This window comes from Typha angustifolia, chromosome 15, assembly GCF_048772165.1.
Source record: "Typha angustifolia cultivar Huaian chromosome 15, ASM4877216v1, whole genome shotgun sequence".
Taxonomy (NCBI): Eukaryota; Viridiplantae; Streptophyta; class Magnoliopsida; order Poales; family Typhaceae; genus Typha; species Typha angustifolia.
The window spans coordinates 10,761,490-10,776,171 of NC_133253.1; the positions used below are offsets into that span (position 1 = coordinate 10,761,490).

A 14,682-nucleotide genomic window follows, 5' to 3' on the forward strand; every position below is an offset into this window, starting at 1 on the left:
CTTGATAGTCCTTCTCTTAGGGTTAAATTAAAACCCTTATATATTTCTTAGAGATAAGATAAATATCTCTTAAAGAAAATTAAATATTTCTTAAAGATAAAATAAATATTCTTTAGAAATAAAATAAATATCTCTTCAAAGATTTTCCATGGATTCTCTTAAAGATAAGATAAATACCTTTTAGAGATAAAGCCAATTTTAAGTCAAATTAGGTCTCATGTAACTTCAGAAATTGCAAATTACGTGGGTGCGTTCGAATGCGGCCTGAGTGTGTTCGAACATGGTGACTTGAAGTGTGAATGCGTTGTGAATAGCCAAATATGAATCTCTGTATATGTGAATGCTACCTTTGTATGTGTGAACGCCTGCACAATGTGTTTGAACGACCAAAATAAGCTTTCTGTATGTGCGAACACGGTGTAAATGGTTGCAGGGTGCCTTCGAACAGGCCTGGAGTGCGTTCGAATGCGCTATTCAAACGGCAAACTAAATAGGTGAATGTAGAGTGCCTGTTTTTTGTGCCTTTAGGTAAAATTTCACTTCTTTAACCATTATGACACCGTTTAAGCACTTCAATAATGATTCTAAAATTATTTTGAATACTTTGATTTTAAAATTAATCTTTCACTTTAATATTTTTCATCAAATATCTCATACCTTGTGCATATACTTATACGTAAAAATCTAGACACATTATATGAATATAAATTATATTTTGAAATACAATTTGACAATTACATAAGTAAAAATAAACCTAATAATATCTTTTGATCTACTCGCCTAATTGACGAGATTCTGGTTGCGTTGAATTCCTAAATTTTAGAGGAACAACATATCTGAATCTCATATCATTCCAATGGCTGGATTGATCTCTATTGCCTTCGAAAGATCTATGTTGAGTTTTGTCTAGATTAGCAACTCGGATAGATAATCATCTTCCACGAGGGCGACCGTAACTCGGATAGCCTATTCCCTTGTGTTCCATAATATCTGAATTGAAGCTCTAACACCACATATTTGCAACAAGAAGAATATGTTGGGATATATACTAAGAAAAAGGATATATTTTGAATGTTTACTTATGGTAGTGAGCGAAGAATGATTTGCGTTGGTATATATAAAACCACATGCACCATTCTTCAAAGTGATGTTTAATTAAGAATGCATGCAAAGGAAAACCAGTTAAAGTGAATCTTTTTATTTGTAATGAATTTTAACTAATAGCCCATTAAAATTTAAAAGTGACTTCATTTGTACAATATTATAACCTGCTATAACTCCAGATTTTAACTTATTGATAGCTCTCTTATTAAAGTCTTTTATATATATATATATACATATGGATATTTGTTTATTCCTTACCCAGACTGTTTATATAGAAGCGAAGCTTGTTTCACTTTTAATGGAGGAAAATTGAAGAATACTTCTGGTTAATATTATTTCAACATTAAAAGTTCATGCTTTTAATGTTCTTTTGCAGGGTATCGAAGGTGAAGTAGGGTCACCTATTGATTTGGCTAAATCATACATGCAATCATTGCCTCCTTGGCAGTCTCCATTCATAAGTCCTATAGGGTTTAAGACACCACCACCAAGTGGGATACATCTTTACAAGGATGAAGCCACCCATGCAGTTTCCAACTATTCTTTGCCTTTGTCTAAGGTATATTTTATCGGCATTCCTAAAAGTATCATAGAAGTGATAACTTGTGCCCTATTAGCCTGTTTGTAGGGAAATTTACTTGTATGTTTTTTATTTTTGTTAAGTTTGTTATTGTCATAAAGGTAACCAGTATGTATTAGCTGCAATGCCAAAAATTCTAAATAAAAGATGTAGTCAAGTTAGATCATATCACACACCTCATATGATGGAGAGGGAGTGATGAGAAGCCAGTATGTTGAGTTTATAAAAAGTTCAAGTTATTAAGAATTCAATATTTTATCATTTTTCTCTAGCATCGCAACTCTTTCCAATTCTAAGAGAACTTTTGTAGAGCTGCTCCTTAGTTGCATTACTTGCATGAGTCTAAGTGCGACAAATAGGTTGGTATTTTACCTACCAATTGGCTTTATAATTTCTTGACAAATCACTCTCTGGCTTGATTTTCAAGCCTAAAACAAGACCAATTCTTTTAGAAGTTTAACATTGGGTTGACAACAGGTTGTGAAAGTTCCTTGGTTCTTATTAAGAAACTTCTTGGATATTTGTGAGGATGATGATGATGATGATGATGATGATGATTTTATTTACAAACTATGAGCCGGAAGAAGCTAACCAATATTATTTGAAGTTTGAACTATTGCAATAGCAAATTGACCAGGTGATGCTGGTAGGATAACCAAATCTTCTAAGTGAATTTAAAGAAAAACCCCTTTGTTCTGAAATCTGAAGCACATTTCTTTTAGGCGCTCATAGAGAACAAATTCTTATGTGCTAACATATGTCTCAGAAACCAACTGAAATTGGTCTGCTTCAGTCAAAATGTATCAGTTTCCAAGAACGTGCCTGAAGCTTGAATTTGCACAGTGTTTATAGAAAAATTTAATGTAGAATACAAATTAAAAGTGCACAGTACTTGCATGAATGTATGTATTATGCATCAAATGTGCGCCTTGCTACAAAGATGTATGCATAAAACTTTACAAATATATATTTCCTAATCTATCTAGCCAATATATAAGCAAGCAGAAATGATAGAATTTGACAAATTTTCAACATTCAATACGTGATAGATATAATCAACTATCAAAATATTATGTAAAATACTAAAATATGGAAACATTTGCAAATAGCATTTGGATGATGTTTCTACAAATTGGAAAATAAAACTATGGATATTCTAGTTTTCATCTTTTGTATCCTAGTCAAAAGAAAAAGGAAAAAGAATAAAAAAGAAGTTTCATCTGTAGGAAAGTTTTGTAATCATCTACAGCCCTGAGTGTAAGAATTTCTAACTAGTTATCATCATTATTTTAAAAAACTCCCACTTAAATGCGTAGGCTCCCGTCTTAGATAGGAGATAGCTAACCTTGCTTAGATCCCACCTAGGTGACTACCTTAGCATCTCGTATCACATTTTAATTTGTATATTGACTCTGAAATTCAAAATTATTGTACATGATGATTTAGTGGATTCTAATAGCTTACTATAGTTCTTAATAAGAATGGATTAGTATATTGTTTAGATTGTATTAATTTTAACTTCTCTAACTATTATTATTTTTTATTTATTTATTTTTTAACCGTCTTGAATTATGGATGCTCACCTAGGCACCTGCCTAGCGCTTAGGTGCTACATAATCCCTTGTCTGCTCATCAACAGCCTACGGTTTTTTAAAATGTGTTATCATTATTGAGATAAGCTTATATTCCAATAAAAAATTTCAAAGAATTTTGTTATCACAAGATAAGAAATTCATATAAAACTCTTTCAAGTACAGATTGAATTTAATTTAACAGATACAATTGTTGTTTTTTACTTTGATTCAAGAGATTACAAATTGAGAAAGGGGGGAAATAATTTAGTTATTATTGATTGTGCTGAAAACAGTAAAATGAGTTGCCATTTAATCCGCCATGGTGGGCTGCCACCTGTTAAGGCAGTCGCCACAGCCCCAAAATGCCGTTCCAATCAGCTACATCTTTCCAATCTTTTAGAACACTGGTGGTAGCTTGCATATATGGCAAACTACCAGATCCTTGTCATTTTTTATAATAACATTAAAACTTTGACAATAGCTTGATTAATTGATATCGTGGTTCTGTTAGTCGACTTAGCTATAATAAGAAATTATATTTGACAGATTCTCTGTGCCTCTTATAGTGCATTAGGCTTCTTAAAAAGACAGCTATTTTGATTAATTACTATGGATTATTACTTGTTAGGCAAGATTTTGATGTACACATATAACTCCTCTGAGGAAGAAGAATGTTGTTTCTTTGGAGTTAGGCTTGAATGTCATTACCCTTTCTTTTATAAGTAGTTATTATTGAAGAAAAGTTTGTCTAGGTAATTTTGGATGGGAGAAACATTAATCATAGTGCTTGAAACGTTCTTTTGGACAACTATATCTTGTAGGTCACCAATCTAGATCTTAATGGCCAAACTTTCTACTTATGGTGGTATTAGTGTTCCAGTGTTCCAGAAAGAATGTGGTGGATACATTATGATAAACGGATCATGGGCACCATGGTTGGTGGCACGAACCCAATTTGGGCCTTGAATATATTTTTTTTCTAATTTCGTTTTAATAAATTGTCTATATTTCATCAAGCACAATCATAATTAGCATTAAAGAACTACAGTCTACAAATCACAAAAGATGAAACAAGTAAAGTTAAAGTTTTATTATTTAAAAATAAACCTGATTAAAGAAGAGATATTTGACATAACCCCACCAAAAAAAATGATTATCTCCTAAATATTATGTCTAATGATTTCTATCTGGAACATAATATAACTAAAATACATCATATTAAATCAAACTACAATACGTTCATCAGAATATTTGAATCGTTCTCCTCATAACCCTCTAATGCTCAAACTTCATCGCTTCAATTTATTCTGTTGTTGCTTTGATTGTGTGGTGGATTAAGATCCTGTTAGGTGTAGACCTTCTCACACATATTTGGACGATTCAGTTTATGTAATATGAGATGTTTCTTTTTTTCCTTTTGCCTTCTTGTAAATTGGTATTATAGTTTCTTTTAAAAGAAAAAGAAAGGTACTACAGTGAAAATTTGAACATGTTATATCTCTTTAAAAGCCACTAAGAGCTAGATGTCTGACTTATCTTTGTATAATGACAGTGGTCAATCTGAAGTATGTTTTAAAAGTTTTACTATCGGTTGTCAAATTGAATAATTACTCCTAGCTTGTATCTTGGTATATAATCTTATAACAGTTGGTTTCTTTCCCCTTACTCTATCATTAAGATTCTCTTATTTGGAGACATTTTTTTTCAGTTTTCATCTTTAAATTTCACTTTTTGTTCTTATCCATTATTGATCTTTCACTTGTACTTAAACCTCCGTGAACTTCTTTGCAGGTTCTGAAGAGGAACTATCTTTCCACAGGGCTGTGGGATGCTTCAGAAGAATCTCGGAGAGTTCGTTTGAGGTCATCTGAAGATTTACTGGATATCCCTAAGTTCAGACAAGTTCGTTCTTCCACTAGATTATTTGAAAATGGATCTTTGAAGATCTCGTTAGCAGATGATGGGAAGGTACAAGAAGTTTTAGGCACTCACCAAGATCCAAGTTCTTTGGAACCTATAGAAACTTCTGGGGCATCTCTCAAACTATCAAATGAGTTGACTGGAGATGATCATCGCTCTCATGAGACCCTCGGATTATCTTATGAAAAAGCTCCTCAAACTGAACCACCAGAGATAGGCCAAGCAATTCCTAGCAACACAATATCTGGGCTTAAAGAAGCTGTTACTGCGATAAAACAAACTGACGGAAGTTCGTCGCCAGCTTCTGTCACTTTGGAGCATATACATACTAAAACAGAAAGTGGACCTAAGTCCCCTGGTCATGATGTCATCATTTCTGTTGAAAGAAATGTAAGTGGAATTAGGTTTAGTGAATATTCTTCGTATTCAATTGAATTTTCTTTATAACTCTTATTTATGATGAATTTCATAAGAGATAGCATAAGTATGTCAGTATAGTACTGATATGCAATTATACATCTTTTATCACCTTTTAGGACATGAAGGAGCCTTCACAGAATGAAGAAAGAGATGTCAGCAATTCTGCTACTCGTAAGTCTCTTTTGTAGCTTCCATATTTATAGAGCATGCTGGTTACTACTATTTCTTTCATACTTTGAGAAAGTAATGTTATGCAATGCACCTGGCACTTTTGCCTTGCTAATATATAGATTATTGTAAACCCAGGGGAGAACTTATGTGAAGAAAAAGTGATGGCATCAGAGATCAGATCTGTTCTACCAAGGTTAGTTATTTATTGCATGGGTTATAATTTTAGGTTTAACATGCTCTTTTGGCAATTGTAGAAGCTCTTCATTTTGGATGATGAAAATAAATTTGATGTGTCTCAACTTTAACTGTTGTGACGCTTATATTGGTTAGATTCGTAAGCCACATCATGGAAAATGCACATGGATAGAGGATGTAGATTGATGTGATATCGATGCACATAATTATGAAAATTTAGAAAAGTAGTTTAGATACAATGATATATGGATTATATGACATATTTAACACTGCTTACATATGCACCTTATTTATGTAATTTCCTTTTCTAGTTATAATTTATGGTGGCAAATTGCTTACGCAACCAATGTTTTAGTCATCAAGAAAGTGCCCATTCATGACAAAATCTTATAAGGAGATTTCGTCTTGCACCTTGCTTTCTTATCTTGATCTAGTTCTACATCTATCCTACCTATTCACTATTTCTGAATTGAGTCCTGTATTTTCATAAAAGTGTGCAAATAAAGCTGCACTTCAGCTGCAGCTAAACAGATCCTAACATAAAGTCTTAAATGCACCATAAAGGGGATATTTTATTTATTTTTCAATATTTGTAATTTTAAATCCCCTTACTTGTTTCTCTCAGAATATGACGATTACATCCTTTTTTTTCCTTCAAATTACTATTGGCATTTCAGCTAGGATGCGTTTGATTGATTTAAGTTAAAATTTATTTGTTTGATTTTCATCAAGTCAAGCTAAACAAGGGTATTTTAATAATTTAAACAAAGTTAACCAAGAGCTAAGATTAAACAAAGATTTACTGTTACCTAGACAAATGGTGGTTTGTTACATGAATAGCTTCAGGAAATGTAGGACTTGATTTAGAAATTCTGAAAAGGAAAGTACAGAGAATTTGAACCAGCAAAGTCAATGTAGAATGAAAATGACAGTTTCTGTGTTGAAATTGTACTTACTACTAAGAACTTAAGATTCATAAACAATTAAGGCATGAACATATTTTAATAACGAATGACCATGACATCAAATTTTTTACTTCGAAATACCATGTCCTAGTAGTTCTATGTTGTTGGTTTAGTATTAAGTTCTGTAAAGTCAATGTTTGAAATGAAATTTATTACAAGAGCTGTCCCTCAAGCAGTCAGTGCAGCATCTAGTTTGACTATCTTTTGAGGCCTTGTTGTTGGCATAGAGTCAATCAATGGAAGTTACTGAGAAGTTAGATCTTTGCTCCATTTGGATCTTTGGCTAGGAAGTATATTTATTAAAAGAAAAGCCTATCAACATCTACAAAAAAGTGTCGCTCCAGAGAAAGCAGCGCTTTTGTGTAACATGCTATGGCCTCAATGCCCTTATGAGATAGTGACAAGTTTTACTAACTGGAAAAAGACATAAGTATTAATGCTATTGTCTAGTCTTTGGTAGAAAATTTACTATATATAAAATTAGTGAGTGCAGGTAAAAAAGCATCTATAATTCGAAGAGCGTTTGCAGTCTTTTCTTCTCTTTTTTACCTTATAAGTTTAAAGAATGGCATTTGATAATATGACTTGCTGAGAAGCCAGATTTCTTGTAGGTTAGGAGCAATTAATCAGCACTCCTAGATACTTTTGTGGAGGTCTCTACTGCCAATATTTGATGTTTACAGGATGTTGGAGATAATTTGGGTGTTAATAGAAAAGAGCTAGTTGGTTGGAGTAGAGATTGGATAGGAAGGAGAAGAGACTGAAAAGAGAAAAGGAAATTAATGCTAACATTGAGAGGGAGAAATGAGTAGGAAATAATGGAGGAAAAGACGGAAGGAACCTTTGAAAGGTGAACAAGTATAGCTAACTATTTGTTTCCTTTGCACGTTCCCTTTAAGATTCTTTGGTAGTTTTGGGCACAGGGGCTTGTGGTGCAATTTGGTGGCATGTGCATCATGGATCACCATGTCAGTTAGCCATCGACGAAGTACATGCTCACTGGCACTGTTGGTGTGGGACAGCACATCCTTGGCCAAATAAAATTTGCATAATTGCATGAGTTGACACAGGATTTTGCACAGGGCAATAAGACAAACTGTTCTTCTGTCAGATGAGTATCCAAAGTACAAAAGGACTTTGGTGTGTGGAAATTTTGTTGCCTAGTAATTCTCTTATGTTTCACAATTTGTATTACTATTACCTCTTTCTTCCTTATCTTCCTAATTAGATCTCTTCCCCTTGCCGTTCTTTTTATCCTGTTCAATTATTAATCTTGCAGCCATTTATGTTTTTAGTTGTTACGAGGTAGACAGTACCTCTAAGTCATGGTGATTATCTGCTGTCTATCTTTGATCTCCTCCCATCTACTCTGGATCTACCTGTACCATATTTGTGTCATGTTATTTACTCATCTCCCTTAGTAAGATAAGCAGGAAAGCTTCTCATCCTTGATCAAGACTAGTGGTGTTGAGCTTGTTAGCTCACGAGCTGCTTGAGGAAAAAGATGAGTCACTTTTCAAGCTTGATAACTAAACAATCCAATCATGAGCTGAGCTCAGCTTGCCTCACATGCACACTTATCAGTGTGAGTATATCTCGAATCTCTATAAATTATCTCAATCGCTGTTGGAAGATGAAGATAGAGGTCCAGGAAACTAGTTAGGCTGTTGATTGCAGGAGTTTTGAGCTGCTGTCTGCGATCTCTCAACAGCAGAAGGCAGTCCTGAGTGACTTGTTTAGATGAGATGTAATACTGGGCTCTTGGATTTGAGTCCCAACTCCAAGAAGTAGTGCCATCTGCTGTCGCGTCACCAAGCACCTAGATTATAATACAATTTTGAGCCTAACTGAAATTGAGCTTGGCTTCAACCATTTTCAAACCAAGCTGGGCTGAGCAAAGCTTGCTTGATGTTGGCTTGTTTAGACCCCTAAATATAGCATTTTTTGCTTAATAGCCTACTTGTGCGAAAAATGAGCTTAAGATACTATTATAGGGATACATAAGGCTAGATTGTCTAAGAATGTCAGAAAGTAACTAATGTTTTTCTCTTCTTGAATGCATTCTTGACATGGTTTCGTCACAGGTTCTCATCGGTGAGATAAGATTTGAAAACATGCATGATGCTTGTTCATGGCCTTTTTGGTTAATAGTTATCGAAGATTATCAGATACTCGGGTGATTTCTGATCTGGCGTTCATTTGGATTCTGATTCTTTTTATAGATCTGGGCACTTCTAGAAATTCTGCTCAGTAAGATCACATGTGGAACTAATTTCCCAAGGAGTTTTTTCTTCCTCTACTACTTTTAATCTTTTATTTCTAAGCTTATATGTAGTTTTATAAAATAATTTTCTGTAATTCTTTCACATGATTTTCTGTCTCTCTCTCCATTCCCTTCTTGCATGACTCTCTATTAGAATATAGTAATATTACTCACTTCTTAATTTTCACTTGCAGATCCTTATATAATTTGATAAGCAAGACATCCAGCTGAGAGTTCTCATGAAATTTTCTTTATGCTATAGATATTGCCATATGTCCTTAGTGTAAGACACGTTTAGATTGGTGTCACAAATCACAATCCATCGACACTTGGTGGATTAAAGCAAGTTATGATTCTTATGTATGCTTTGAAACTCAAATTAGCATTCAGTCTCTGCATGCATTTACAGATCTAATTTTCTCTATTTTTTTATTGCAGTGATGCAGATCATGTCACCAACTGTGATGATGAAAATATCCCAACTACTGACAGGAAAACAGTTGCTGATCTTGGAGGGACGTTAGAAGTCAATATGCCATCTGATATAAATTTGGACTCAGCTGTTAAAGAAATGCATTCTGTTGCTGGTATGTAAATTATGATATTATTAAAATAAGTCAAGCAATTATTTTTGTTAGATGTTATATATATATATATATATATATATATATATATATATATATATGTGGATGAAGTTTAGGTCATGGATTGCAGTGCCAGTTGGTGTATTGTGCCAATAAATTATCAGCACAGATACGGAGGGAGTACTTTGATACTCTCTCATGGCCACCATATCTATGTGTGCCATTAGGAATTTAGCATATCTTACTCTAAGCCAACCTAATTTAGGGACTCTTTCAGTTTTTCTTTATTTTTTTATGTCTTTGTATTTCAGTGCTTGATCTATATAGATTATACTTCAAAGTTTAGAAATCAAGAGGAAATTTTGGTTGTCCCTAAGTTATTTAGCTCAACTCAGAAGATCCAAGAAAATTGGGAAATGTCATGAAATTAGAATCTAATTATCCTAAGTAGGTTTAAAAATTATTTTTTCAATGTATGCAAATGGTAGACTGACTCGGCACTATACGTGCTAGGGATAAGATGCTGCTATAGTGATCTAATTTAAAGAGATGGTTGTGTAACTTGCTTCTGCTTACTATGCTGTTTTTATGAGTTATTATTATTTTAGTTATCACAGCTTATACTTTGATGACCCAAGATTCCTTTAAGAAGGAAGAATGCCTTTCTATGTGTGAAGGTTATGTATAGGTAAATGTCCTGCCAGCTTCACATACTAATGGAATTGCCCAATTGTCTGTAAAAGTAGTTTCTATCCTTGTCACCTATTTCTTACCTCATCAGATCATCTATGGCTTGTTCCTTTTTAGTAGGCTTCTAGAATTTCTAAATTTCTAATCCTCAGTAATGTTTAGTACTGAAAATGCTCGACATTATTACCTCTGTGAAATTCCAATCAGAATAGTCGTCTTAGAGTTGTACTCTATGGAGATGAGGATAAGTAATGCCCATTTGAAGTTTGAAGTGCTTTTTGGTTGATCTCATGCCACCTGTAACAGTTCTGAATCTGTCCATGCATTTGTCTGAACTCTCCATACATGATCCTTCTATGCTGATGAAAACTTGGATGTTGATTGAGTCAGTGTCAAAGATGTTTTCTCTAGGTTCTTTGTGCAACTTTTTTGTGTATCATTAATTGCTTCCTCTAGTTTTCTTATACTTTGTTTCTTTTCTGAGTTAGATATCTTTGAGGTTTTTGTGAATTATTTCTGCCATCATGTTCCATTTATTATATGCTGTTCTTCTGATTTTATAAATTCCTTGTGTCCTTATATAAATCATTAGGGAAAAGACAGGACAGCATAAGGGGCCATTGTGGCTTCTGAAAAGTTATTCTGCCACATGACTGAAAATACTTGTGCACCATTTGGTTTGACTACACCCTGCTTGTCACAGAAAAATGCTTTGGGGCCTGAATGGTCACAACTGAGCACTTCACACATTGGGCTTGCTTGTGCCAGGGTTGTTTGGCTGGAGTTCGTGCCAGATTGTGCTATGTTTAGAGCATAAAGCTGCTGGCCCAAATCAATCCTTATCCTGACCCATACTTGCCCCATCTACACTTGTTCTAAAATTCTTGTTCTACTACTAAAATAGAATTTTTCAAAGACATGCTGAGTTTGGAGGTTCATGTGGTTTTATACTTTTACTGTCATTCATTAAGAGCAAGGGTAAGGAAAGAACACAATGGTACTTGCATGAATTGAAGTTTCACCTTTAGATGGAATAGTAGTGGCAAAAAATTATTGAAAACTAAGACCGAAACTCATTGGTTAAGGCCAAATCAGTTTTAACCAATGTATTTTGGCCCAAAATTTTGTTCTCTAGGGGTTAAAGCTGTGAAACCAATTTAAGCCGAAATTGAATCTTCAAACAATAGTACTATATAGTTGCCTGGGCTATTTCAAATGAGATTCTTATGCTTGCCTTGTCTGTCATTTTGTTTAAAAGTACTAAAACTACCTTGTTTTATGCTTCATATATTCATTAACCTTTTTACAGTGAATGAATAGGAAATATTTTCCTCTTTTGTGACAGTATATAATGGTTTTACTTTTTCCCTCCACAGATTCAAGACTACGTGATTCAGATCCTCACTTACAGAATAATGTCAACGGTTTACGAGACAAGATCTCTACAAATGGGTAAGAGTAGTGTGAAGACCTTTGTTTGCTTGCTACTTGTCCATTTTTGCATGATTATGCTGACATAAAGTGTTCCATTTCTCCTCAGTTCATTGGCACAACCGAATGCCAATTCAAATATTAAATCCTCTAGCAATGTAGAACCCAGCCACACCAACTCCAGCAATGCAGCAGTCATTTCTGATAGTTGTGACCTTGTAAGTGGTGCTCTGCTTGACAATCCTGCTGTTCATGAGACAAATGAAATTTCAAGGCAATCGCAGAATGGTACAAAGATGAAATCTGTGGAACGGATGCTTACCGAACCTAAAACCACTGCTGTTCGGCGAGGGAGGAAAAGAGTGGTCAAGGCAGGAAGAGGAAAATAACAGAATTGGTCACAACTCGATCATTGTATCTTAGTTATCTTTTGAAAGACTGTAGGGCAAATACAAGGTTTTAGTTTCAATAGATTGGCATCCATTGTTAAATTTGGATGAATTACGATACTGTATATCACGGTTGTATGCTTGTTGTACCATTGGTAGGTCTAATTAATTATCAGGCACCTAGATTGATTCTTGATCGCGGAGTCCCATATTCTCCGTTTATTGCATGTGCAGCTCAACTCCATATTGAAGCATCATTCTGTAATGTTAATTGTCATATTTTTCTGGTGGATTCTCTTTTTTCATGCCCATTGGAAATGTACGATTTGATGAATGACAATAGAGAGATGATTCAAGATGTTCTAGTGGTGAATTTTAAAGTTTTCTAATTGCTGAAAATATTCAGTCTAAAATTAGTTAGGTACCGAAATTGTGCAATGTTGAGATTATTCAAGTGTTGTAGTCATTTTGCCTTTTGTTTTGAGTACAGATGTTTTGGAACTTGGTTAGTGACACCTTGCGAACAGCTTTTTTTGAAAAAAAAATTAAACTAAATTCAGTCCCAATAAATAAATAAATAATTATTATAAATTTTAATATATAATTTTTAAATTATTTTTAACATAACTTAAATCTATCGATTTAATATTTTGTCAATATTCTCTTCTAAAAAAAAAATTTCATTATAAAAGAACTCATCTTTTACTTTGGCTCACAAGAAATAACTCAAAAAAAAATTGTACATATCATTGGAAAAATAAAAAATTGATTATTAATATAATTGATTGATAAGATAAATATGAGTTTAAAATGACTTATTATATTTATATTTTATAAATTTAATAATAATATTTTAGTACTATTTGCATTATAAGTACTTAAATTTTCTAAAAATAATATCAAAGTAATAATTATACTACTATTTTAAATCTTATTTGCTCTATCTCTAATATCTCCAAAATAAATAAATTTTTGTCTAAAATAAATCTATAATAAATTATAGAGTGGTTGCATGCTTAGTTAGTTTTTTTTTTGTAAAGTAAAGGATTCATTAAAACTTAGGCAAGAAGCCCAAAATATTATATAATGCTTGTCAAAGGCATCCTTGCACAAAATTGAAGTGAACTGAGCTACTCCACAAAAATTTATAGAAATTTTTCCTAGAATAATTTGCAATCCAATTTGTAGTTTGGTTGAAAAGCTTGAAGTAGCTCCTGATATCATTTATCATGCTTATTAGCGTTTAAGTCCATGATAACTCCCCTTTTTTTTATACAATACAAAGAACCTAAAAATATTTTCCATAATAAGATTAAAAAATAATATAGTCTTACACGTAAGCTTACAAAAAGAAGTAAAAGAAAATAAAAACAGTAACATGATGTTATTATTTAAAAGTAATGTTAATCTTATTTTATTTTAAAGAAGATTAAAAATTAATAAAGTAATAATATATTTAAGTATATGTACACTTTAAACCCATTTATGGGCTAAGAAGCATATGTGGTTTTTATTTGAGATATAGATTGAATGTGACCAAATCGGTTCAAATTATATTATTGTGTCTTTGTTTTAAAAAATAATATAAGTTTCGACAAGTGCGTTGAAATGCCTTATTCATATTCGCATATCCAAAGCCTTGTTTTTAAACGTTTGAATGTGATCGAGGGGCGTTCGAATGCACGTCAGTTAAATTATTTCATATTATGAATTGTTTAGAGTTTTTGAATAATTAGCTAGCCTCCAAATATGTGGAAAAGTAGCCATCTTTGGATTATTGAATATTGAACATTATTTTGCATCTAAGCCGGAGCCAAACTTCTCTTTCCTCCTTTCATTCTCTCGATATCTAACCAAAGCTTCTTTTTACGGCTGAGGATAATCCTCTGTCACTTCTCCTTCCTCACTCCAAAGACCAGTCATATATGGAAGCTCTCCTCCCACCTCATTTTGTTCAAAATAATAATCCATCCACCAAAGCCTTCATCATCTCCCATAATCCTAGCCACATCATCCACATCCATCCCACCATCCCTTAATCTTTTGTCATTGAAGAGGTGTTGAGTTTTGTCCAGATTAGCAACTTAAATGTACAATCATCTTCATCGAGGTCGACCATAACAAGTTGGTATCAGAGTCAGCCTTCCTTGGCACGCATCAGCAATAGTGCCAACCACTAGATCTATGGCAGCACGAAGAAGAGAAAAATGGGAGACATTCACGCGCATGGAAGAGAGGAACTCTACACCTCCACCAATGGGTAATAAAGGGCAAGAGGAGCACGGGAACACAGCGTTGCCTCCCACACCCAACAACATTGACCCAAACATACAGATGCTATCAAGGTCTATTGAAACTTTGAGACAAACTTTCTCCACCATCCTTACCCAAACCAT

At 33.5% G+C, this 14,682-nt stretch overlaps 1 protein-coding gene across 1 annotated transcript in view; it reads left to right on the plus strand.

Moving 5' to 3' along the window:
• Positions 1 to 12,644, plus strand: part of LOC140778904 (uncharacterized) — a 36,921-nt gene extending 24,277 nt beyond the window's left edge. Inside the window, exons 5-11 of the mRNA XM_073123800.1 lie at positions 1,481 to 1,663; positions 5,050 to 5,568; positions 5,715 to 5,769; positions 5,905 to 5,962; positions 9,631 to 9,779; positions 11,843 to 11,918; positions 12,007 to 12,644. Of these exons, the coding sequence (XP_072979901.1) occupies positions 1,481 to 1,663; positions 5,050 to 5,568; positions 5,715 to 5,769; positions 5,905 to 5,962; positions 9,631 to 9,779; positions 11,843 to 11,918; positions 12,007 to 12,286 (1,320 nt within the window). The 3' untranslated portion in view covers positions 12,287 to 12,644. The remainder of the gene's footprint in view (positions 1 to 1,480; positions 1,664 to 5,049; positions 5,569 to 5,714; positions 5,770 to 5,904; positions 5,963 to 9,630; positions 9,780 to 11,842; positions 11,919 to 12,006) is intronic.
• The last annotated feature ends 2,038 nt before the right edge of the window (positions 12,645 to 14,682 follow it).